Here is a 27,220-nt window from a genome sequence, read left to right as displayed (position 1 = left end):
TTTAGGTACAGCAGATAATGCAGCTTTACAGTTAAACATCTGACTGCCTCTCAGTCATCAATCTGCAGTGTTGGCTTCAGTCGTTTGGTATGATGACAGCTGGCCAGTGAATGGATCCATTCTTAATTTTAGTACGTGCTCGCCGTGACGCTGCGCCTGTCCTTCAACCACTGCGGAGGAAAAAAAAGAGAGGTGCAGGAGAGTGTGGGAGAATGAATACAAACTGAGTCAGTCACAAGGCTATGAATTGCACTGATAGTTCAAAACATGATGCTATTTCTGCCAGCTACTGTTATTCACTCAACCCTAATACAATCAGACACTCCAACACAACGATTATGCAGGGGGCGAGACTGACCTCTTCTCAACTCTCAGCAGCCTGTGCTGCAGTTTCACAATCATTTGTGGGATTTGGACGGATAAAGAGAGAGAAATATAACGTTTAAAAGTGCGTTTCACTTAAACTTATAGTTAAAGGCTTACAAATGTTAGCTCTGCACGCTCTGTGCGCGATTAAAATGCAAACATTTGTTCAGGTTTTTCTTTTTTTAATTAAGCCATGCCTCTCTTATTACCTTTGTTGAATTAACTTTGATAACATTTTCACTTCAAGGAAAACAGAGTAATTTGCTCCTCTAGACGCTCGCGTTCAATTCCAGCAGGTGGCTATTAGTGCTATCACAGCCCAGCTGACGGTATCTGAAAGGTCTCTTGTTCATTGTTACAACCTGCCATAAACATTTCATTACAGGGATCCTCAACCTATATTTTCATCCTCCCCTCTCTGCAGTCAGAACGAGTTCTTTACCCGAGCAGAGAAAACCGAGAAAAATGGAGCTCGGAGAGAGGGGGAGGTAGCGAGGGTGACAGGAAGACTCTCAGGAGCTCAAGCTGAAAATATTGAAGGCGAGGAGAATGTTAAAGTCAAAATGAAAATACAAAAAAAAAGGTTGGGGGGGGGGGGGGGGGGTTGGATGATAGATGGCGGGGAGCAAAAGAGGTTATAAAGGAAAGTAAAAAGGAATCAATGCCAGAGCTTAAGCATGCTGCCAGTCTTTATTTTAAAGAGCAGACTTTTACAGACAACAAACTCCTACATTCCTGCCTGTTAGCCGAGATAATCTCGCTGAAGTAGCCGGCTGCTCGCGCGAGCGCGGGGTTCAAGGGTGGCCTCGCTGCAGCGCCTTTGTTTTGTTGAGCCCGGCTGCAGCTCGCATGCTGCACCGGCTTCTTTTCTTAGAGCTGCAGGAGAAACACCTTGCCTATTGAGCCGCTCACATGTAAACAAAAAATCTCCGTTCTTCTGGGCTCAAGGTACGAATACACGGGAGAGTTTGGTCGGAAGACTATACTATGCAGTGCGTTCCTCCTCTTCTATTTGTGTACACGGCCTCTGTGATTTAACAGCCCCTCTTGACAGCTCCTAGTGAAGTACAGCACACTTGCTGAAGTGGAAAAATGTCAGTCACCGGTCAGTTTAGCTTCGATTTGTATGTTTTTCTATTGCAGAGAAAGCTTTTTTCCCCCTTTTTCTTACACATTTGTACCCATGCGTTGCAATTCCTAAATTCAGACTTGCACTTATGATGCAATTACACCCATGTGATCATGTGACTGCTGATCTAATCATTGCAATAATTAAACCTGAGGTCTTTTCTGCGTACTGTACACTGGCTTCAGGTGATGTCGGGCCTGACGGGTGCAGAAACCGTTCAGTAGGCTTTGTGCTCCCTGTGTTTTCTGCTCTGGGTGCTTCTGTACGCCTGGCTGCTTTTCCCCTCCTCTCTCCATATACAACTGGGCTGCGGCAAGGGGGTCAAATGTCACCCTCTCGGGATTCTGCGTCTCCTTTTGTCATTGCTGAGCTTGATGATTGCTGCGCGTGTTTGTATGAGAGAGAGAGAGAAACAGGGCAAGAGATTGTGAGAGTAGGAGCAGGCTGAGAGACCGTGCTTTGTGTGTGAGGCTGCGATTTTCTGAAAGAGTCCGAGGGGTTTGGGGGTGAGTCAAAGTGAGATCTCCCCATCGTGGTGCTATAAAAATAGCCATTACAGCATGGTAAATCACAGCTTGCCTCTTAGACACATCACATCTGTACTAGGTTTGGCAAGAAATAGGTGCTGAGGGAATTATGTGTGTAGGGGTGGGTGGATGTGTGTGTGTGGGGTGGGGTGAGGTGAGGTGTGTGGAGGGGGGGGGTCTTCATGGGCAACCAGCTGAGACCACATGCAAGGAACATCCTAATTGGTATTCAGGCCAGGGCTGTCACAGCTTCTCACACGCGGTCCTCACTGCATACACATTCCTTTCTGTTGCCACGGCGCCGGGCCCCAGAGAGTTCCTTCGACGTCAGAGACGAACCCGTCCACTCACAGAAACCCCAGTAAATCCCCGTGTCCATCAGCACTAGTCAAACGGGAGTCTTGTCACTTCTATTGTCTGCCATCTTATCTCCTTTTCAGCTCTTCAGCCCCTTTTGTTCATGCTCAGTCAGAGACACTATGGTTTACTAATTAAATGATTCCCTTACACTTTCACTGGGGTGTCAGCGCCTCCTTAAACAGACCCCCCCCCTCCCCAAAACGTAGTTGGTGGCTTAAATCAAGTATTTTATATGCACATCACACGTTTGTTCAAGGCTTTTGGAAGCTATGAAATATTATTTCTGTATTTCTACAATTTTGGGTATTTTTAATAAAAATTTTAAACTTTTGAGATGTTGTCATGGTGCCCATCAGCCCATCGTCACGTTATTTTGGGTTTTACCGACCGTTTTATGAAAGGATCCGACTGGAACTGAAACCACGTCCTGATAAATTCACTTGTAGCTCGAAGCCAGTGAGCAGGTGTCACTTCACATTAACATACCTGCCTACTTTCAAAGTCTCTGAGTGTTTTTGGAGGAGGGCAGGTGGTGTCGAGGAGTTGCGGACGTGTGGTGTGTTTGTGTGTGTCTGTGTGCGAGTTGCACTTTCTTTCACTCTAAGTGTTGCAGTGCAACCAAAAGAAGTTTGTTGTTGTCTGCAGTTATTTTAGTTATTTTATTATCGTAGCATGAAAGTAGAAGTTATTTGATACATTTTCACAAATTTTCCAAACAGCCCATTTCTTTTCCACAAGAAAAGGAGGTTGGTGGCACGTTGAAATCTCTTTTTGGTACTTTTGATAGTGTCTCTGGTCTTTTCAGTGTTGAACTTTTGGTTCCAGTTCACTTTGTATAGATTATTAAACACTGGCTCTCTTCTACAGTGTGTCTTTGTCCTGTCCAGATCGACAAAGGATGAAGATAAACTGTGCCAGAGGCTTCATCCTGTAAAAAGGGAGATTTTCCTTCCCACTGTCACCAAGTACTTGCAGGAGGTGGTCTGATTGTTGGGATTTCTCACGATTATTGTGGGGTCTTTTCCTTAGAATATAAAGCACCTTGAGGCAACTGTTGTCATTGTTTGCACAACATAAATAAAACTTGTCTCAGTTTTGCATCAGTAATTGATGGATGAATTTCCTCCAACCTCAAAACTCTCACTTCCAATCGCATTCTTCCTATGAAGGATAAACCAGTGTTATTCCCTGAGCTATTCAAGCAAAACGGTCCTTGAAAAGGGGAGAGAAGATCTTTTCAGGGAAAAGATGGGCTTTGTTTCAACAACATCCTAACTGGAGCCTAAGAAGATGAAGTTGGGTTCTTGGAGATATTATATTTGAGGCTGATGTTGCATTTCCTCGTGGCTCTTGAGAGAGTTCTGGAAACCTTCCCAAAAAGGCTTAGAGCAATCAGCGTGTCTTTATACAAAGACAGACATCTTTAAACATGTGACTAAGCTATCATTTCCATGGGAGGCTACAAACTCTTAGGGGCAGTTGACAAATAGTGACCTCAGACAAGGTTATGTCATAGTCTGTTTCATCTTGATACGTTTCTATATGTGGTATGTGTATTTTAGCTCCTTATTTTTGAGTAGTAATTCAATTTCTATGTCTGCCTGCTGAACAGAATTAGCTTTTTCTTTACTGAGTCCATTGTGCTTGTGTGTGAAGTTGTATGTGTTACCTGTGGTATTTTCCCTTTTCTATTTTGTTTCCAGGGAAACAAAAATGTAATCCAGCCTGACAAATGTGAAATAGTATTTTTGCACCAACAAGGTGATTCCCAGGTGTTCAACCAGAATGGCTTGTTGTCCATTATGTCCATAAAAAAGTTTGAGGCAGACAGAAGGAGAAGTAGTAGGCTTAAAAACCTCTCTACAGTAGTTGAACAATATCTGAAAGTCATGTCCTTAGAGAAAAAGAAAGATAGCAGACACAGCAGATAAGAGATGGGTATTGTATTATCCCTTGTTTTCTGAATTCCCATTTTGATATAGTTTTGCTATCACATACTTAGTTGTGAGAAAAAAACTGATGTGACATGGAAGAGTGGATCTGAATTAGAAACCATTTGCTCATTGACTAAGGAGATGTGTTTGACATGCCACGATCAAGATATATAAAATATATTTAAGTTTTCTTTTCAGTATGACGCAGAATGAACGACTAAGACTATCAACTGAACAGGAACCTTTTGCAGGGGTCAAATCAGAAAGCCATATTCCCATAGATTTCTATCAGATTGAAGTATTTCCAACCATAATTGTCGCCATCACGGGAAAAAATGAAGCCCATTGGATTCATTTTTCCACCTAGAAAGCTATGTCAGTGTCTTTTTACTGCCTGTGATCTGGTCCAACAGTTAATCCATCTACTGTTCACTGAAGCCTCATCAGAAATGGTGTCAGTGGAAGGGTGGCCATCAAATTATGTCCTTAATTTTAAACTTTGCCAATATCTCTTTTATCCAATAAAGTTCAGTTATTTTTGTACAGCAAAATGAGATTTTCAACCATACAGAATTATCACTAAAAGCTGCACTCTGATATGGGGTCAAGTTGGCAGTTACTGTAGTGGTGCATGTTTGTATTATTCCCAGAGTATTTTAATGTATTTAAGAAAATACTAATATTTTGCGTCCCTGTGTCCATACAATATTGCTAGGCAAAATATCGTGATGCTATACTGTGTTGATTCCCCCCCCCCCCACTTTTACGATGATGCCTTCAGAGGTGTGTAAATGTCAATTATTTAACCAGTGCTCCACACAACAGGATGTTTTGATCATGGTCACGGCAGAACCTGAGTGTCTTTCAGGTTGATTTTTTGTGTGTGTTACAAAGTAAAGTCACTAATACCTGCAAGGTGCAAATTACAATAAATAAGTTAACAATAAAAAGTTATATCAGTGTCATTAAATGTTTATCTCCCACTATTGTTTTGACAGTTCTCTTTTGTGCACTATGTTTTACCAGGTCACATATTGGAAATGTAACATTCAAAGAACAAAAGGTTTCTTATTTAAACTTTACAATTATCCTAAAAGATAATGTGAAAAAAACCCTCAAATTTCAGAATACAAAACAGTAACCTAAATCCAGATTGCGCCGATGTTTTGGGCAAAATTATGATATGCACTGAAACCCAGAGGAAGGTATTGTCTATCCAGTTCTATTTCAACATGTCTCATACCTTTCTTTAACACATGGCTGCTTTCGGTGAAAAACACCTGAAAAACTGACAGAAAGAAAATCTAAGCTATTCACTAGTGAGGATGCTGAAGCATTTTGCTGCAAAGTAACAGTAACATGATTGAAAGGAGAACTCCGGAATGTGAATGTGGAATTAGACATATACCACTGTGAGTAAGTGGTAACAAATACATTAATTAATTATATTTTTATAGAGAGATCAGCCACTTTAGGCAGATACAAACATGTTGTTTTTCATGAGTTGAATTATACTTCATCCTGATTCTGTTAACACTCATTTTTCCAGAAATTCTTGTCATACTTGGAACATTTTGGTATGATAAAGTGAGCTACCTTTGCTGCTCTAACACTCCCTCTGACTTCTCTTTCCTCCCTGTCTCAGTTAGCACAATGTGAAGAGCCTAATAAGCCTGCCTGTTGGCACTTAGCGCACCTGAAAATAGCATTTCCCTGTTTACGCGCAGCACTGCTCTTCTCACAGTCTTAGATCCACCAAGAGCCCACTGTTTGGCAACACACAGCTGCTGAGATGCAACAACTCTGCATTGTTAATTTGTCTGACCTTTTGTTTTATCTAGCTGCAGAGTGGGAGGCGACCAATCTGAAGAAAGTGGAAGAAGCTTACGAGACAGTCAACATGGAAATAAGGTGAGGCTAAAAAAGAAAGCAACAGAGGCAGAGGTTAGCGCCTACTGCGGCATACGTGTGGCTAAATCCTCAACATTTTGCACTTTTTGCAGATGAGGCATTTGCCTCTCACAGTTTTTGTTTTTTGATCGCAAGCAGGAGCGTGACTGTAATTTCACCAAGCCTTAAAATAGACTCCATCCTTCTGTGCTAACATAGTATGGAAAGAAGCACTGTGGTGAATATGCACTGTGTGATACCTAAGGCTAATGCTAATGAAGAAAAACAAACACTATTGGCTGTCTTCTGTACTCTGCTGGGTGGTCTTCTTCTGACTTAGTGTGAGCAGAAGAGTCTCCGTCTGGCTGGGAATTACCCACAACCCTCTCTGGCTTTTTAAAGAGAGAAATTGCAACTACTTTTTAGTAAAGAAAAAAACGATTTTATAGGATTCATTCTGCTCCTCGCTCTTCTGTCATGCTTACAACAGCTGAGGAGTAAAATCCACGCACAGTTTCTTTTGCTCCCTCTCAGATGTTTTCACAGAGCTCAGAGCCAGCCAGCAATTGCTGATAAGTAGCTTCTGTGGCCCTTAGGCCCCCAAACTGTTCATTACAGTAGGGAGAGAGGAGTGCCAACTACAGAGGTGGCACTTACCAAAAGGTCAGCCTTTTTTCCCCTCAACCAAACACTTGCTTGAGAGAGGAGGAGGAGGGTGGATGCAGGGGGACAGGAGCTGGCATGACTTCATTTGTTCTAATTATTCATTGTCCACCTTGCTTTAATTGCCTCTAGCCAAATTACTCACTGTCATTTGTGTTTGAGGACTCGGATGTGATTTTCTCCCCCGTGTCCCGGCCTTGCGCATTTTTCTCGTTCATACCTTTTAGAAGTCACATGATATCGAGGTCTACTTCTAATTAGTCCATACATTTTGCGCTGAAGAGAGCAATTTCCACAAAAATTGACTCTGCGCGTGAATGTTACGACCCCTGCCCCACCGAGAATCACACGCGCACACGGTTACGCAACCCACAACGCTTTCCTGACCCCGAATCGTCCCCCTACCCCCTGCCTTATCAACCTCAAGCGGAACAATCACCCTCCCTAAACATTTGTTAACCCCATTAGCAATTCTGGGTTATGAATATGGAAATGAGGGCCTGTGTGCTGTTAGAGATAGGGCTCACTTGCCTTATTTGCGATTAGCGAAGAAGAGCAGCCCTTACTGGCTCGGATAATTAGAGACACTGCATAGAAATGGGCTTTAACGGGCCACCTCATCAGCACAATATCTGAGACGTTAGTCGCTAGAAGGAGCAAGGAAAATAAAGCTACTTTGTCAGCACAGTTGTGAGTCATGCAGAAGTTATTAAAGCAGCCTGTCAAGGAGTGACAACAAATTGAATTGAAGAGTGTTGTCTTAAAACATAAAAAGGATTCTGTTCAGGTTTAGTTGAAAATTTTTTTTTCATGGATTTCTTCTTAAATGATTTGCTTAAAAATACCATGAGTTTTGTTGTCTTTCCTGATGGAACTGAGGAACTTTATGTAATCTGTATTGTAACTTCCAAAACTAGCTTCAGATGTGCTTCTGATCTGTGTTTCTGTTTATTTTGGTTTCCTCAGTGACTTACAGAAGAAGTTGGCCATAGACTACGGAACAGACTGGGAATTTCTGTTTTTGAACGGCCAGTGTTACAAGCTGAAAGTATATGAGTAAGTACTGACAGACCTGGAGTGCTTCTGCCTTTTCTTGAACAGTCATGTGAAAAACCAAGTGCAGCCTAATGTCATCTTGCTTTATCAGTCTCTCACATTGTCGTGGAGGGATTTTGCCCCACTCTTCCTTACAGAGTTGCTTCAGTTGTTCTTTGAGTTTTGCGGGCGTTAGTTAGCATTTGACCTTAAAACACTTTGGTATTCAGAGGACTTCACGGTCGACTCTGTGAGTGCAAGATGTCCCGGTCCTGTGGCTGCAAAACAAACCCAACTCATCACACCTCCACCGCCGTGCTTTACAGTCGGTATGAGGTGTTTGTGCTGTTATGCTGTGTTTAGTTCCTAACGTGGTGCTGCACATTATGGCCAAACATCTCCACTTTGGTCTCGTGTGTATTGTTTTTATATTGGAGTCTTTGGGGCCCCAGCTGCCAATGGGTTGAAGGTGGATTTTAGATTTTGTCTAGTAACTTTTTAAACCGTGTGCCTTCTTTTTTATTGTTGGAGGCCTTGGATCAGGGTGAACTGAAAGCATCAGTGACATAGAGTATATGACTCACGTATTGGTCTTTTATATGACCATGCTCTAATGTATGAAAACCAGACTTGGTGCATAGATCCGTGCAACCTTTTACAAAGCACAAAATGTGCACCGTGCAACCATTTTTAATTGTAATAACGTTTCCTGCCAACGAAACGAAGAATCGTTTTATCTGGTAACAGAAAAACAAACTAGCTGTCGTTTCATCCTAAGGCTTGAGCCTCAAGCTTTATTTTATCAGTGTCGACACCAAACGTGGCATCCCATCCTATGGGTGTCCTGTCAGTGCTTGTAACATTTTGTAACACGATTGAAACAAGGTGTCATTGCACCTGTGCCGGTTGTATCTGTTTGGCCTCTGCAGTTAAAAAGCTCAAAGCAAACGCTACATATTAAAAATCACGTTTCGTTGTTGCAGCGCACTTGTCACGATTAAAGGCTGTTACTTGAAACATTAAAGCCTTTAACACTTTGTTTTTATTACTTGTGTTTTACCTCTGTGCCTCAAGTTGAGCGTAAACTCCCTGGATGTGGAAGTCAGTCTGTTTTCAAGAGAACTCGCAAAAATCAACTTCTTGTCTTGCACAACTGTATTAAAACAAATTGTGTCTATAAGGAATGTGAACCATCTCGTAAAGATCCACCATTTAAGATTGATAATTTGTGAGCTCCAAGTCACCCTGGAGAAGCCAAGCAGCTAAATCAACTAAATTTAATCAACAGAATGAGCTTCTTTTACTCTCTCCTGCTGCATCCCTATGGCCCCTGCTGGGGTAGAATCTGTTCTCCTCAGGATTGCTTGCCAGCTGGAGCTTTAGAAGTCTGTGGGTGGTTGCAATTTTGAAAGAAAATTATCTGAGATCTGCACTAAGAGATCTGCACTGCGAATACATTTTCAGACATCCTTGGAATCAGTGGTTTTCCCATGCCCTTATTCACCAGTGTGATTTGTTTGCTTAATTTGCCATTTAGGAGGCAAAATCTGAAAAGCAAAGATGAACTTCTTGCATGTACGCCAGAAGAAGATTCGTCTCAGGGTTTTTACATTACATGATAGTTTTACATAACAATATTTCACACTGCTTGAAAAATGGTTTAATTTCACGCTAAAGGGATGGGAAGGTGGCTCCTATATTATTTATTGAGCTTTACCACCGGAGATCCAAAAGAGCCTAAATGACCAAAAGACCAGCCCGAATAAAAAAAGACCAATTTTTTGATTGATGTTTTGTTTCCGTTACAATATTATACTTTAATGTATAATATTGTAACGGAAACAAAACATTAATCAAAAAATAGTTAAAACAAATTACAACATTGTATAAAAATGACAATCATCAACTCAAACACTTGGTTCTAATTAAACAGAAATTTCTATGAACTTGTAAGAACTGTGTAGGACATGAATCAGTCTGTGTCAGATCCTGAATCTGAAATTTCCACTGAAGTCACGGGTAAGTGGAACCAAGATCGAGGCAGTTTGCTGTTTGAAGTTTGCAAAGACGGCTACATTGTGCCAGTGGTAGTTCACTCTTTGCAACATAGTAGCTGTTCTAAACAGATCTTTCAGGTTTATCTTTAGTCTGTTATTTGCAGTTGGTGTTTGTTCTGGGAAAGATATTGCAGACTGAGCAATAATGCATTTCTAATGGGGGCCTTTCTTAAAATGACTGGTCCCAGTAACAAAGGCGCTTGTCGACTCAGGAATCGAGGGAAAACCAACAACACACCCGGCAGAACATTATGTTATTTACACGGGTGCACATAAGTGGTCCGCATGTGCGCATTCGCTGTCAAAATAAAAGACGCGCACCAGATAAGAAGTGCAGCGCGCGTTTGCGTCCATATAAAGGCTGTTTTTGTCCTAGAGTGGGATTTTCACGGCATATTCTGCACCACATCTCTGTGCGTTCATCATTTGTTTGAAGCCAGCTCACCTCCTGCAACCACTTGTCTGAGAATACGTGCTTCTTTTGTGGTTCGGACTCCTTCTGACATTTCTTTGGAGGTGGAGGAACACCAAAGTAATTGCTTAAAGGAGCTTCTTCGACATCTTTAAGAGTTCTAAACAAATGTCTGTCCTCCTCCAGAAAATCTTATGTATGCAAACACGCGTTGCAACTTCTTATCTGGTGCGCGTTTTTTATTTTGACAGCGAATGCGCACCTGCGGACCACTTATGTGCAGCCCTGGTTATTTAGCTCGTCATATTGCAGCCACAGAAATTCTTTTGTCCATGAAACCATAAAGCTGCACTTTCTTTTTGCCTTATAGTCTGATTTGTCATAACTTCTCCGTTTTGTGGTAAGCTTTTCTTTGGCTGTCACTTCTTCACCCTGACCTGTCTTATTTGGCTCAGCAGAACTGAAATATATATCCTGCTGCTTTTACACACGCACTCACATAAGCTCAGCGATTCTCTGCGCGATCAACCTCTCACATGTTTAAGCTGCGGGAGATTTCACTTGTCATGTTTGCATAGTAAGGTAACAATTGATAAGACGATGTCAGAGGAATTGGTGCGCAAATTATTGTCACTCACCAATCAGTGCTGTCGCTCTCTATACACAGTTCGCGCGATTGCAAAGTGAAAGCAAAAAACAAGCGCAAATTCAAACGCGATTTCAATATGTCACATATTGACAGTGGCTCACCGATGCCAATGACATAATTACCCAGCTACATTTCCGAAAGAATGCAAAAGCATTGACATATATTTTTCCTTCCTGCGATAGCCCGACGGGAAGGGCAGAGAGAGATTTTGGTAGCCCGACTGGAAAAATCGCTAGCCCCAGGGCGATTTTGCGAGCCCTGAAGACATACGTGAAACAAGCCATGGGAGTTTATGGAATAGGCGATTATCAGTCACATAACACCCAAAGGCTGTATGGATGGTATCATTTTTTAGTTGCATAAAACAGCAAAGGTTGAAGGAACAAATGAAAAATGTGTGTATTTCTTCAAATTAATCTCTAGTTGCCTTTTAGTAATTCTACGATCACTCAGCTTAACTGATTATACTGTTTGCTGCAGCTAAAATAACATAAAAAAATGTAAATTAATTAATAAATAAGATCATCCACTTCATGGAAGCCGCTAATGCTACTATGCTAGTAGCATTAGCTAATTACCTAAATTACCTAAATTTTACTTGCTGTATCCTCAAGTCACAGCATTAGTTATTTTTCTTATTAAACGTACATTTTGAAACCTGTCATGTTTGTTATGCCTAACGTCGACTTTGCTGAAGTAAAATAAATGTTCCATGTTCCATGTTGTACTGTATTGGGTGTAACTAGCTCTCATCTCCAACTAAAGATCATTATTTTATGCGTCTTTGACAAACATCAGCCTGCGACCTGTAGTGTATCATATGTAGCCATCAAATTCATGTTATATCTTTGAGCTATTCTCATTAAATATATATCATCTGCTAACATTGAAACGCCTCAGTGCCATTATCAGTGGCAAAATTATCAGTACCGGTAAAATAATTTCTGCTCCCACAGCCAAAAGAAAGATGGGACGGATTATTTTTGCTCATATTTTGACTCCAATTCTTTGCACATTTATCAAGTTAGCCTATTTCTCTCAGTCTCACACCTTCAGCCTTTTGCACAGAAACCCACAGTATGCTCTCCCTGGCCTATTGGCATCTTACATTCTGTTATTTTTCATCCTTGAAACCACCGAAGAGCACAATATCTACTTGCGTCAACTCAGTTGACCTACCAGCACCCTCTCTCCAATGTACCAGTTCCCCTCCCTGCCCCTCTTTATCCTTGCTGTTTGCCTTGAACTGTGATCCTGAAAAGACATGACATTGACAGACACATAAACCAACAGCTTTCTATAACTCTCCCTCCCATGCCCTCAAGTAGCAAAGCTACAATTCCTCTCCAATGATGGAGCAGAATAACACACTTCTCTTTCCCGCTTCTTGATCGTCAGTTGAAACCGTCTTACAAGCGCCCTCCCTGGTGTTCAGATCTCTCACATTTGATTAAATTGCTCCATCCTTTCTTGAGTGGCAGCCAATATCGAAGATAAGTGCCCGAAGCCATAAAAGTTTGCTGTGCTGAAATGTTGCCTGTCTTTAATATGACTAATAGCTGTGCATTATTTAAATGGATGGGATCCAGTTGGTGCTTGGGCGGGGTTTGTGTAGGGAGATGATAGCAGTTGATGAGACGACCCCATTGAGACTAAACTGTATAAACTGGATTTGGTCACGCTCGTATGTTGCATTCAGAGCTTGTTATTAAAAGTGAGTCTCATCTGTATTGGAAGGTGCCAGCTGAGATTTCTGCTTTCGTCTTTGTAAACGTGGGCCCTCTTTTCTTTCTTTTTTCCTGAGACCTCTGCATCGTCGCCGCCTTGCCTCATGATGGTGTGAATCGCTTGTGCAAACTAGGGCTTGAAGGCCTTTCTTGTTTGTCCCTATGGGAGAAAAAAATATATAATTACTTTGATTTCAAAGTAGGTGAGAAAAGAAAACAGTCTTTTGTTGTGAAACACTTTCAAGTGGAATGATTAACTGTGAGATTGGAAGCTAAATGCTGTGTAGTAGCACTCTCCACATTGCCTTCTCATCAGTTTCTCTAAAGACTCTAAACAAAACGAATAAAAGCTTACAAAGAGAACTTATTCTTGCTGCATTATCATTTAATGGCCTTTATTGCTGCACTCCCAAGCCCCTCTCTCCATACCTGAAGCTCCTCTTTTTATATTACATCACATTCAAAGTACTGTACTGAAGTTTACCTCCAGAAATTTAGCCATTAAAAAATCCACGTATTTTCCCCTGAAATGGTCTTTAGGGTGCTGTCGGAGGCCTTATCACAAGCCGGGAATTTAAAACGCGAGCTTCTGCCAGCGAATCCAAAATAAGCCTGGCAATTCAGTCAACACAGCCTGGCACAGCATGAAGGGAGACACCCCATAATGAGTTCTCAGAGGCGGAGTCCCTACCTACAGCAGAGCCTAATATTCCTCCTGTGGATTTGTTGACACTCCTCAAAGCAACTTAAATCGAAGGCCCGTGATTTATGCAAGACTGTCAGGTCAGATTGACTCAGCCTCCGCTCTTGTGTCATTAGAAAGTACAGCTCTTCAGTGAGTCATGCCTGCCACTGTTGTTCAGCTTTGACAGAGAAAGAGAGAAGGATAACGCAGCACAAGTGACACTTCCAACTGTCTGCAGAACATCACATGGCCTTAACAGTTCGCCGGGTTCTTCCAGTGAAGAAAGGGAATTCACCAGGATAGCCTAGAGGGAGCTGTTTTAAATTGGATCTAAACCATGGCAATGCGGGTGGTGTGGAGTCCTAGATGTGTCTGCTGAGCGTAACATGGAAATGAAGAGCCATATAGATTTATGAAGTAGATTTCATAGCGTCTTAGCACAAATATTGTCTATTTGCAAATTGGGTTTGACAGGACCAGTGGGCTTTTTTAGACAGTAAACTATTTGCCGTCTGCCAGTGGACATCAGCGAGATGCTAGAAACAGAAAAGCTAATTTCAGAAAGCGTTTTTGCTGCAAATCATTTGCCAGTCATTCACTGTACCGGTCTTTAACATGAAGCATGGCAGCCTGTTGCTCTTCTAGCAGATACACTGAAGAAACAAAAACTACATGAAATCCTTGTTTGTCCCGGCTTATAAAGGGGGCAGAAAGGCAAAAGTTGCAGCTAACCTAATTGGGATCTTGTTAAAATGTGCTTGTGCTGCCACAGCTGCATAAGCAGGTCCATGCCTTGGAGCACGAGCACTTCGTCAGACCCTTAGCTTTTAAATGATGATAGATGTGCCACAGATGCTGTTGTTACATTAAAGCATGAAATTTAACATCACTCTTAGGGAGCTGCTCATGCGGTTAATTAACTTCAAAAGGTCACGTTTGTCCAACTGTCAATAACTACGGAGGCAGAAGGATTGCTCTCGTCTGCTTAAAGATTTGCATTATGCAGTGTCAGAGATGATAGCATTTTAAAGCTTATATCTTTAAGCAGACAGCTGAAGAACTCTTCTTAATATACAATCATCAGCCAGGTTGAACGTGGCATAATTGTTGGTACCAGATGAGCTGGTTTGAGTATCTCAGAAGCTGCAGATCTACTGGGATTTTCCCCACAAAACCATCTCTAGAGTTTACAGGAATTGGTCTGAAGGGAAAACGTCCTGGAGAAAATGCCTTGTTGACGTCAGAGGCCAAAGGAGAATGTTTTGAGTTAGCAGGAAGGCAACAGTCGCTCAAATAACCACTGGTTACACTAAGGTGCAGAATAGCATCTCTGAATGCACAGTACCTTGTAGCTTGAGGCAGATGGGCCACAGCAGCAGCAGATGACACTCAGGACACTGAGGCTATAGTTTGCTGGCTAAACAAACGAGGACTCAAATGACCTCCACAGTCACCAGATCTGAAATCAGTAGAGCAGCTTTGTGATGTGGAGGAACAGGAGATTCTCATCATGGATGCAACTGTGCAGCAACTGTGTGATACTATCAAGTCAATATGGACCACAATCTCTAGCACCTTGTTGAATCTGTGCCGTGAAGCATTAGAGCAGCTCTGAAGGGAAAAAGGTGTTCTACCTGATACTAGCTGTGTGCATCAGAACAGTATTTGAAGATGTTTGGGGTGTTACTCCCTTCAGTTATAGGAAGTGTTATATTCCTTTAGCTTGTTTTGGGTTTTCACTGTGCATCTTTACAGTTTTTACAGTCTCTCAGCTGATATAACCATACAGCTATTTTCACTAAAAAGCTCTAAAAACTGTACACCGTTCATCCATTATCACCGAGCACGAAAACAAACTCAGCAAGTATCTGATGACTATACCCCGAGCTTTTAGCAGATATTAAATAAGGCTGTTTTATCCCAGAAGAGCAGACCAAAACAAACCTAAAAGCTTGTCTTCCTTTGCTTTGTTCGGGATGTTGAGTTTGGTTTCGTCAGATGGCCAAAAGCACACATTCAAATAAATATATCTGTTTGATGATATTTCTGTAAGTTTGGAGAAGATGTAGTCTTCTGAATCCTAGAAGCCATGCTGAGAAAAAAAAAGCCAACTTATTTTGCTGTTGAATCACCGCCTCGCTTGCTCAATTGTGATCAACAAAGACTTTGGCTGCCAGGATGCTGGTCTCTTCCTGTAAGCATCTGAACACACTTGGAGATTCTGCCCAGTCCACAGCAGGGGTGGCCATCTGAAGAAGCAAGAGTTTTCTGTAGGTCCATAAACCTGTGAGCTGGCAGCAGGACCGAGTGTGTCTGGTGTGGTCATAAAATTGTCACACCTTGTCAGCCTTCAGGTTGCCAATCTATGGCCAGTGAACTGGACGATGAGTGTGTGTGGGCTGGTCGTCTTTAAAAAGTCAGGATCAACTTCTTGGAGACTTTTGGTTAAGCCCACTTAAAAAAAAGAGGACTTCCTGTTTTTACTGAGAGCAGACTGAAGTGAAGTTAATCTCCTTTATGAGATCATTATCATTATATGATACAATAACATATAACATGTATGATAGGTTTTGCCTTGTGATTGCTTTGCAAGCTGTGCTTGCTGTTGCACTGGCATTGAACTTACATCAGAGTGCATAATACTCAAAAACATGAAGAGTTGCTACCAACACATAGCAAACCGAGCAGACCTATAAATACACAGGGCGGTGCAGTGTTTTCAGATTTCAGGGTATTTCAGGCAAACGCTAACAAAATATTAAGTTGTTATCCAAACCTCGTAAACATGAAGCAATAATTTTGAGTAAAACAGAAGAGAAATATATAAAATCAAAGGTTTATTAATTCAAATACTTAATTGTTAAGGTTGGTAATGTTGCTTTTTATAAATTGAGTCGATACCCATCAAGTCAATTTAACTTGACCATATTCTATTACATGTAGCATTTTACATTGTGCCTGTCTAACAAAATTACATGGAAATTTTCCATTAATTAAATTATTTAAAGTCAGCTTTTATTTACCTACTTTTTGTTAGTGTGTGTCACATTCCTGTGGATACTCCATTGTTAGTTAGACAACCTCACATTCTTTTAATTTGGAGAACCACAGCCTGAGCACTGAACAGCACATAAATATGTCACACGGAATAACTTGTTGGAAAATGAGTTTTTCCCCAGCTGTTTAGTTTGTACTGTAAATATTCAAGTGTGAGAGAGAGCTTCCCAAGGAATGGTTTAGCCCCCTACTGGTTCTTTTTTATTGTAAATTTAAAGTAGCTGATAAGTAGGCAGAACAGTGAAATCCTTCCTGGCGTATGTATTGGCACCCTTACGAGAAAAGTGCAATTATTCTCTGCAGGACTGGAAACTATGATTTAAACTAAAACTGACAATGAAAACTTTAATACATTTAACAGGGAGACCCAGGATAGGATTAAGCATTACATAAGAATCAATAAAACCCAAAAGAGAGACAACAAAGTGTCTTGGTGTATAAAAATTACAATCTCTCTGTAAAGCAGTGTTTATCTTCCAGTCATTCTAAAGCTGTGTCTCATTTGCAGTTCCTGCTGTGGCAACCTGAACCTCCTAGCAAGATCAACTGAGTTTATCTTATCTAATCAAATCTAATATGATCCAATTCAGTGACTGTAAGAACTCCTGTGAAAATGTAATTTCCATCCTACACAAATATTTTTCCTTCGGATGATGCATTACAATGAGTTGTTTCGACTCTAACGGTTGGGGTTGCAGCTTGCTTGAGAAATGGCTGTCTCTCACTAGCTCCACAAAAATATGATATTTCCAGTGTTACACGTGAATCCTAAAGTACAGCTCACACTTGGACTGTTTCGAGTTTCGAGGCCAAGGTTTCTGTTTTGGGGTTTGTGGAAAACTCTGTTGTTTCTGATAGTCTATAGTCGTATTAGTGGTTATACACAAATTAACACATTTTTAAATCCATCTTTTTATTTCCTATTCAAAGTGATATTTAAAGTTCAATTTATAATGCATTTTTTATCTTAAATGGAAGATTAAATCCAGTCCTTGGACAAATCTAAGACTTTAATGGTTTGCTTTTAGTAGAATTTCCCCAGGATAGCCTCTTTTTCCCGAGCTGCTAAGGACAGATAGTAAAAGGAGCCATAAAGTTGAAAAACTAAGTACACCCTAACTCCCTCTGTAGGAATTACTGCTAATCCTAATTGCTGTTAATCCAGTGCACTTGATTAACTGATTAGCAGTAAGTGTGCACAGCTCTATAAAAGCAGACGTTCTGACGGTTTGTTGAAAGAAAGCCTCGTCTCTTTAAAAAGAACATGTACTTAGATTTGTAAAGTTACATCTAAGCAAACAAGACTTATGGAACAATGTCCCTTGGACAGATGAGACCAAAGTCGATGTGTTTGTCTATGATACACAACATTATGTTTGGTGAAAATCGAAAACATCATACCAGCACCAACCAACACCTCATGCTAGCCATCAAGCATGGGGTTGGAGGTGTGATGATTTGGGCTTGTTTTGCAACCACAGGATCTGTGCACCTTACAGTCCCTGAGGCGACCATGCACTCCACTGAGTAATAAAGTATTCTAGATTCAACTGTCTGATAGCTAAAACTTGGCCCAAGCCCAGCAGCACATCTACAACACAATAGCTAAAAAAGAAAAGAATCAAGGTGCCACAATGGAACCGTCAAAGTCAAGACCTCAACCTGGTGGAAATGCTGCGGTGGGATCTCGAAGAGAGCTGAACATGAACAAACTCGTGTAAATGAACTGAAGCAACATTGTGAAGAAGAGTTAGCCAAAAAGCCACAATGATGTGACAGACTGGTAAAGTCATGCAAAATCTATTGCTGCTAAGGGTGCTTCTACAAGCTTTTGAACCATGGGGTGTGGCTAGTGTTATGGCCTGTCTAGGGGTGGCCAGACCATAACATTAGGGCCATAACATTAGGGTGATCCATCCCCGTCTGATCCCAAGCAGCACATCACACAACAAGTACAATTTGTTGGTGACTTATTTACAGTGAGTGAATTTTAACAAAGGACAGGAGTGGACCATAGCTTTGGGGTGGACCTAATGCCAAAGCAACAAACAAAAGGAGCCCCTCTAAAGGATGTACCAAACTTACCTACAAAAAGAATCAAAGCAAATGACAATGACTTATCTCCCTAACTAACAAAAACATGAGAAAATGATAATCAAATAAAAAAGGTAGTCCACTCCTACATGAAACAGCGCTGGACAGGTAACATAAAGTCTGCCGGTTGAGGTAAGCCGAGGATGAATGACTGGCCGTCCATGACGGTGTCATCATATAAGCCATCTCCAGGTCGTTAGCCAATCAATCCGTCCCTTGGATCCACCAATCACAGAGAGTCACCTGCACACTCAGATATGAAACAACAGTACGACAACAGTCGTAACACTAGTTTTACATGTGACTGTAGAGAGTACACAGAAACAAGCCTCTGGGGTTTGTCTCCTGTCACATACTTTAATACATGAAAAATGACCTGCTCTTCACCTGCATTACAATGCAAAGCATGTTGCAATGTTCAAATGGGCATTGGAAAATTGTTTTGAGACAGACTTCAACTGGAAAAAAGAGAAACAAGTGCACCAACTGTGAAAAGAAGCTTCTTCTTCACACTCTTTGACATTTAGGGCTGAAATTACTGAAGACTTTGTATTTGCTTTGATAGTTCTGACCTTCTGGCCTTGAGCAGTTTTTGTTCAGAAATGGGGTTGAGACTTTCGTCCACATGACCCATTTAATGTGCGTTGAGAACGGGAAAGGTCTGGTATGAATCGGGCTGAATTATTGAACCGGATCTAGAGTTGAGATACTTGTAAGTGAGAGGGATATTTAACAGCCAGAGGAAACACATCTTAACTTTTCACCCTGAAAAAACACGTTATGCTGTTCAAATACACAGACACAAACTGTTAATGGAAATTGTAAATCATCCATTTGAAAACTGCTTTATTTTAAATGTCAGATGATGAAATAAAATTATAGAAAGCAGAGTTATTTTAAAGAAGAAGAGTTATCATTATGGTGTTATTTCATTTCACAGTTAAACCAAAGGTAATATGGTAAAAATATACTGTGACCAAACCTTTGTGATGCAAACACTTATAGCTTATTATACGTGTTAGATCCTTTATTAATCATTTGCAGGAAATGAAATTGTCACAGCTTCAATACAGACAATAGACACAATATGAATTCCTAATATAGTTAAAAATACATAAATGAATAAAATACGCAATAACTAACATGTGCAAACATGGATACAATCATTATTTTTACTATTACTGTGTAGCGGGTTATGAATGGCATTTTACCCACTGCACATTGCTGGTAATGTGCATTTTAAGACAGAAAGAGAAAGTATGTTGGGAAGAAGTGGGTTATATTTTAAGACTGAGCTTATTGACTAGCCGTTTTCTAGATGGAGATTTTGACCTTTTTCCTGTTGTATCTTTAACTTTGTAACTTTAAGTTGTTGACTTTGACTATTGGAACTGGACATGTTCAGCATGCTGAACATCCAGCAATTGTGTTTACATGTTATGTGTGATACGAATAAACCATACGAGTGCAAACTACGCTCATTTGTTTTTAGTGCACCCTTTAAACATGAACCTTATTGTGCATAAGGGAGGCTTTAGATGAAGTGAGCCTGAGTGTTGTGAGAACAGATGTTTCACAGTCGCTCTCTAAGCCTCTGATTGTAGGCTTGGTTTTTATTTTCACTTTTAATGTGGGAACTCTAATTATCACCTTAAGTCATGTTAAAGTAGATTTACTAACACATTTTGGTGTTGAGAACAGTTTGTTACACAGTTGAGGAGGAAAAGTGAAATAATTATTAAATAAGACTAGTTCTACACCTACGTAGGCTCTTTTGTTTTCTGGTAGCAGAGTATATTTGTTTGTGTGTGTGTGTGTGTGTCTATATAAACATAAATCTATACATTCTATCCTATATTGTCAGTTTAATGGTAATTTAATAGAAACCAAGAATTAACAGAAGGCAGCATAGCAGACATGGATACATGCCTGACTGTTTCACAGGCCTGTATCCAGGACTAAAGAAAAGTCAGCTCAGTTGCACCAAAATACCTCCAAAGGATAAAACAGGTGCTGTGAAGCCAGTTAAATGTTAGAAATAATATCAACACTTCACGCAAAGTCCAGCCCCCTAAGAGTAGGCAAACAATGAAAGAGATAGGGGGATACTGCCCAAGATGAAATACAGAGAATCCATAAATACATCAAGAAGATGGGCACCAGGGACAAACTGCCAAGAGAGTGCCTCAGGCAGCAAAAACCAGAGAATGATGAGGATGAAGATGATGTATTGTAAAAGACCAAGCCCATTCATTGGATCTATCATTGGCGTAATAGAGGAACTGGTTGACCTCAAGAAATCCTACCAGGAACTTCAAAAGTCCAGCCTGAAGGACATCATGGAGTTTCTGATCAGGACAGCGAGAGAAAAAGCCCTAAGCAGAAGGGTCTCACTTTGCAGGCTGTGCAAATGGGGTCATGAGACCATTTACACAGTGCAGCAATGTAAAGGATGTGAGTCAGGACAGCGTACTCGGAAAATGGAGTCGCACTGTGACATACCTACAAAAGAACAACCAAGGTTTCAGAGCTGGTGGCGAGCCAACCAGATATGGTGATGGTTGACAAGGAAAAAGACAGCAGTTGTGATTGATATGGCAATACCAGCTGACTGTAATGTCAGGATGAAGGAGCATGAGAAAATATGAAAGGTGTCACTGCCTAAAGGGACAAGTTAAACAGATATGGAAGGTGAAGATGAAAGTGGTCCCAGTCTTAATAGGAACATTAAGGCCTGTGACCTCCAAACCTGGTTCTAGCATATTCAGGTTACGGCTCAGTCTGACTCCACTCCTAGAATTGGACATACATCCCAGATCTCTGGTAGAGGTCTTAAGTTTGAGGAAGACCATAAATACTGCTAAGCTACAATTATTGCCTATTATTGTGGAGGTCCACCATATACCACCAGAGCAGCTCTTATCCATCAGGGCATGGACAGAGAATGCCTGGAGGTGTCCTGTGGTTTGTGGTAGCGGATGCTTTGGGTCCTCTGTATGGCCGAATCTGGCTTTTTGAGCCACATCTTTCCCATTTTAAATTGGATTGGGATCTGGGGAGTTGAGGCCAGGTCAGCACCTTGGGCTTTGTGTTGTGTTCCTCAAGCAGTTTCTGAGCACTTTTTGTGATGTAGTGGTGTTTTTTTGGCTGCAGCCATCAGGAAGTGCTTGTTTCTGTCAATGTGAGTGCCTCATTGAGACTTTATAGTTGCATCCAATGTAATACAAATGTAATTAAATGTAGTTATATCTACATGTGATTGTTTTACCCTCAGAACACCTTAATGCACGGGTGTCGAACTCCAGGCCTCAAGGGCCGGTGTCCTGCAGCTTTTAGATGTGTCCTTGGTCCAACACAGCTGATTTAAATGGCTAAATGTCCTCCTCAACATGTCTTGAAGTTCTCCAGAGGCCTGGTAATGAACTGATCACTTGATTCAGGTGTGTTGACCCAGGGTGATATCTAAAACCTGCAGGACACCGGCCCTCGAGGCCTGGAGTTCGACACCCCTGCCTTAATGTTTCAGAAATTTTGAGAAGAGACTTTTTTATGCTGTTCCCTTTTTGTATAAGTCAGCCTTCAACTATTTTGAGAGGAAAATGGCAGCAATGATAATAAAGTGACATCTTCAGACATGGAAGGAGAATGTAGCTCTAAATGATCTGCCAGGGGCTATTTGCCTCATTAGCCTCAGTGATAGCTCTAAAAACTAAATTGGCTTCAATTTTGAGCTAATACTTCCTTCTTCTTTTTTTCTCTTTAAATCGAGGTAAGGCATCTAAGCAAAAGAGGCTCTTACATTCTCTGTTTTATGTTTCTTCAGGGTAACTTATGTGGCAGAGGTTTACACTATGCATTCACCTTCCCAGAAGAAAAAGTCTCTACTTCAAAAGTGGCTTTAGTATGACTCTTTGGGCTGCCAGGATTACAGTGTGGAGAAACGATGTGATCGCAATGCTCTTTTTGAAAATATATGAGCCCGGAAATTGAATTTTAAATAGTCCTAATATTAGCTACAATACTGGAATCTGACTCCATAATTGTGCTTGAGAGCTGATGAGATGAAATTTAGGATAAAAATAAAACTCTCTCCATGGTAGCAATTTGAAACTTTTACTGTAGGAAAGAGACCCAAACACTGCAGAACCCTTTTTTTTAACAACCGAGACATAAATCAAATGGCCTCTCTCCCACCTTCATCTCTGGTAGCAGGTGCTCTCATATTAGATGCTGTCCTGGGGAGAGAGAAAAAACACTATAGCAAGAAAATGAAATAGCTCATAAGGTAAGAATAGGCCTCTACTTACAATATAATGAAAATATAATACAATATAATGGTGAGGTAAAATAGTTCCAAAGCAGTTTAATTAGTCAAATCAATTAAACATAAGTCACAGTTGGAATCTTAACATTAAAGTGTTACACAAACATCATGTGCATACTTGCTTATTTAAAGTGTATATGCTATGTGTTTGTCGTATACTGTTTGCACATTTTTATCTGCACTTTTGTGAAACTATTATTTGAATATTGGACTCTGGCTAAAGGAGCTGTCAAAGTGATATCATGAAACGTATTAAAAATCAATCATGACAGTCATCAATAATGCACATATGTTAAATGCTGGAATTTTACTCATTTTTAGTCATAATGATTTGCTGTCGAATAAAAGGCAATAACTCTCCAGTTAAAAGGCAGCAGAATTAGAAGATTTGTGCAATGCTGTGAAAAACTACCCATGATTCAGTAGCTTGTAGAGCCACCTTTAGCAACAATAACTTCTTTACCAGTCTCTCCCATCATTGTGGTTAAGTTTTGACACATTTTACAATTTTGCTTCACTTCAGTGAGGTTTAGCTGTTGGAGAGATGGCCTCACATTTGACTGTAGAATACTTTGGTATACAGAGGAGTGCATGGTCAACTCAATGACTGCAAGGTCTCGAGGTCCTGTGGCTGCAAAACAAGCCCAAATCATCACACCTCCACCACCGTGTTTGATAGTTGGTACGAGGTGTTGTATACGGTGCTGTTCATTATGGCCAAACATCTCCACTTTGCTCTCATCTATCCAAAGGATGTTGTTCCAGAAGTCTTGTGCGTTCTTCACCTTCCTAACAAGCCACACTTGTTCAGTCTTTTTTTAACTGTACTGTCATGAAGTTTAACATTTAACATGATAACTGAGGATTGTAGAGTTTGAGATATAGCTCTTGGGTTTTTTGTAGTTTCTGTGCAGCCTTACTTTTGGGTGAATTCGCTGAGACTTCCACAGCTGGGAATTGTTTTAAGACATCAGAATGCTACAGTCAGAACTTTGGCTTTACAGATCAGCCATGATCGGTTAATCAGGATTATTTGATTAGCAGTACCCGGCTGCTACTTACCCTCTAAAGTTCTATGGAAGCTGTAAGGTTGTAGTTAGTTAGACTTAGACTTAGTTAGACTTAAACAGAGAGGAATTTACTAATGCAAATTTGGTGCAGGAAATAGGGAATTTTCCAGGTGCCCATCTACTCTATTTGAAACTATACACTATATACACTATACACAACTATATGTGGTGTTTGTGCGGTACTGTAGCATTATATTATATAGCAGGTAAATATATTCTATGTCACCCTTTAGAATTGATGTTGAGATCAGCTGGGTGAGAGAGGTGCATTTGTAACTACAACCTGCACCAAAGACACTTCAACAATGTGAAGACTTGTTGACAAAGCGGCTTAAAGCTGGAGCCGCTGGTTAATTGACAGGCAGGATAGACTGCCTCTATGACTTTACAATAGGGTCAGATTGAATTGTGGACTGTGAATAAAAACAAAATATGTAATTCTGCATGAACATTCATGTGTGTGAATGTGATTGAAAAAAAGATTTTGACTGACCTTAAGTTTCTAAGAGTGAAAAGTTTCTACTGTACAGCTCGTGAGCCAACATGTACATGTTTTTGGTCCTGGGAAATACTCTGCGTACTACACTATACTCTATCTGCTTTGGGACTGAGAGATCAATCAATCAATACAGTCTTGCTGGCTTAGTTTATAAAATGTATCAGTCAAGAGCAAAATAGCTTAACGTTTAAGAAGTTAGGTTGCACTGTAATCTGAGATTTATGCAGGGCTAATACTCAGGTGTATGCTGTAGCTTTCAGACGTATTTCCATCATTGAAGCTTTCAAGCTGGGCTAGCAGAGTGCCCATGTGTCAAGTCTTTGTTCTTAACTAAGCTGTAGCTGACTGCCTGCTGTCCATTCATATCTTCTTACCTAATTTATGTCTAAGTGGTTTAAAGCCATTTTACCTATAACTCAAAGCAGTTTTTCTAAATTGATAATCAGTTATGAAAAAAGTGCGCTACATCTGTTACATCAGTCTGTCCTGAATTTAAGTAGAGATTGAAATTGGATTCATTTTTTTTCAAGGTTATCACGACGCAATATTGACTCACCTCTGTGAAAACCTTGGGGCCAGTAAAACAGAAAAAAAAAACTAAAATAATTATCTCCCAAAGTAGTCAGCATGTCAATTTTCTTTATTTTTTCTGTTCGGATGAGGCAGATATTATTTGAAAGTCTTGCTTATATTAGTTTCTTTCTCTTTCTATTATGTATTATTTGATTAATTATTTCATTTGTGACTGTCAGCAATTGTAATTTTGCAGTCTCTGGAAAAAGTCAAAGTAATGATTCCCTGTTCCTTTCTGTCTCTCTTGATTACTCACTTAGACAATGATACGACTGTTATTTTGGCTAAAATAAGAAATGGCACATATTACATATTCTGAACAACATTGTTTGTCTTCATATTTTGCTTGCAGGGAGCCAGAGTTTTGTTTTAATGTCTTAAGGTGCTCTTGAGAACTAGTTCTTTGGGCAATCCTAGTTTTTCAAGTTTTTCTTTGGACATTGGCTGTTTTTTTCCCTCATTTTCAGTCCAGTCCATTTTTTATTGTTTGTTTAGACATTTAATAGATAATAATTACCTATTAATCATTAAAGCATATGAAAGGCTGCTGACTTATGGGATTAAAAGACAAGTTAACAAGATAAGATAACTTGTTATTGCACAGTCATACTGTGCACCTGTGGAAACAACAACAAACGAATTTTTCAAAAATATTTTGCATTTCTTTAGTTGCATCTATGAAAAATTCTAAAGGTAACACAGTTTTACAGACATACAGTAACAGGATGATTCCCAAAGAGCTGTTAGTTAAATGCTTGACACATCATGGCATGCATGGTGTGCAGTTTGTCCTTAAAATGTTTGAGGAACTTGAATAAGTGGAAGCAAAAGAAGAAGCAGCTGGACTAAAAAAGAAACAATCTACAGCAAATAAACGATATCTGACAGTCATAGCCCTGAGAAACAGGAAATATAAATCCACCAAACACTTGACATTACTTTATAAATGCCATCTGTCAAACATGGTGGAGGCTCTGTCGTGGTTTAGGGCTGCATTTCAGCCAGGATTGCTGGAGATCTCATCGAAATTAATAGAATTATTAGTGCAGAAAAGTACCGTCACATATTGAGAAACCTAAGATAACATCGGGAAAGAATCTGACTGGCAAGAGCTTCTTTCTTTGACATGACAATAACCTCAAACACACTGCCAGTGCAGTAAAAGCATAACTGGATAGAAAAACACACAATGGAGCACTATCAGTCATGGGCTGGCATCCCAAGAGCCCGGACCTCAACATTAGCAGTGTGGGATCATCTTGACAAAGAATGGAACAAAAGGCGGCTGACATCCAGAGAAAAGATTTGAGAGAAAGCTACGAGAAAGCTTGAGTTCAGGCAGTGTTGAATAATAAAATTGGTCACACCAAGTATTGACTTTCAATCTCGTTACAATTTTACAAACTCCTATTTGCATTTTTCTGTGCACGCACGTCTCAGTAAACCACAGCATCTATGTCTCGTTTTTCTAACAAAATATGAAGAAATGAGGGAATGCTCAAGACTTTGCACTGTCCTGTGTGATGACAAAATATTGTGAATTTTAAAATATTATCAACAACATTAGGATGACTCAAGTAAATAAAGCTATCTAGAGCATAACCTGTTACACAACTGCAGAAACACATTGTATTTACTGTGACCTAAGGTTGCTGTATGCTATCAAGATGAATAGTGTTGGTTTCCCTTAAAGTTTGCTAATAAACAATTAGCCACACCACTTTATATTGCCGAATCACCTTTGACTCCTGGCATGCCAGCAGAGTGTACACAGTGTTACCTGTAGCTAGTGTTGATGTTGCTGTGTTGCAGTGTCACCTCTAGTGAACTCCACCCACACCGTCACATAGCAGTCTAGTGGGAGAAGTGCTTAATTGCTGTCTTTCTCTCCCTTCACTTTCGCTCTTCTCTGGATCTCAGTGGACTGAGGAATAAATATGCTCACCTTTTTTCCTGCGTATCCCCAGTGAGAACTAGTTGAGGGATTGTCTCGGAACGCTAATTAACATTTGATTGTTAAAGGTTGTTTCCAGTTTCTAACAATGTTGCTTTTTTCATACTTTTGATGTTTGTTATGAATATGCTCACCGACTTAACTGACACAACAATGTCGAAATATACGAAAAAGTCTGGTGTAATCCAGCATTTCCTGGTGGTGCACGGGTGTCA

At 40.4% G+C, this 27,220-nt stretch overlaps 1 protein-coding gene across 1 annotated transcript in view; it reads left to right on the top strand.

Annotated features, from left to right (window-relative positions):
- LOC308395135 (glucosidase 2 subunit beta-like) overlaps positions 1-27,220 on the top strand; it is a 184,071-nt gene that overhangs the window by 123,702 nt on the left and 33,149 nt on the right. Inside the window, exons 11-12 of the mRNA XM_080879830.1 lie at positions 6,158-6,227; positions 7,836-7,925. Of these exons, the coding sequence (XP_080735956.1) occupies positions 6,158-6,227; positions 7,836-7,925 (160 nt within the window). The remainder of the gene's footprint in view (positions 1-6,157; positions 6,228-7,835; positions 7,926-27,220) is intronic.

The sequence above is a fragment of the Rhamphochromis sp. 'chilingali' genome (genome assembly GCF_963969265.1).
Source record: "Rhamphochromis sp. 'chilingali' genome assembly, chromosome: 1".
Classification (NCBI taxonomy): domain Eukaryota; kingdom Metazoa; phylum Chordata; class Actinopteri; order Cichliformes; family Cichlidae; genus Rhamphochromis; species Rhamphochromis sp. 'chilingali'.
The sequence above is the reverse complement of the archived record's forward strand: the minus strand, read 5'-3'. Positions and strand labels throughout refer to the sequence as shown.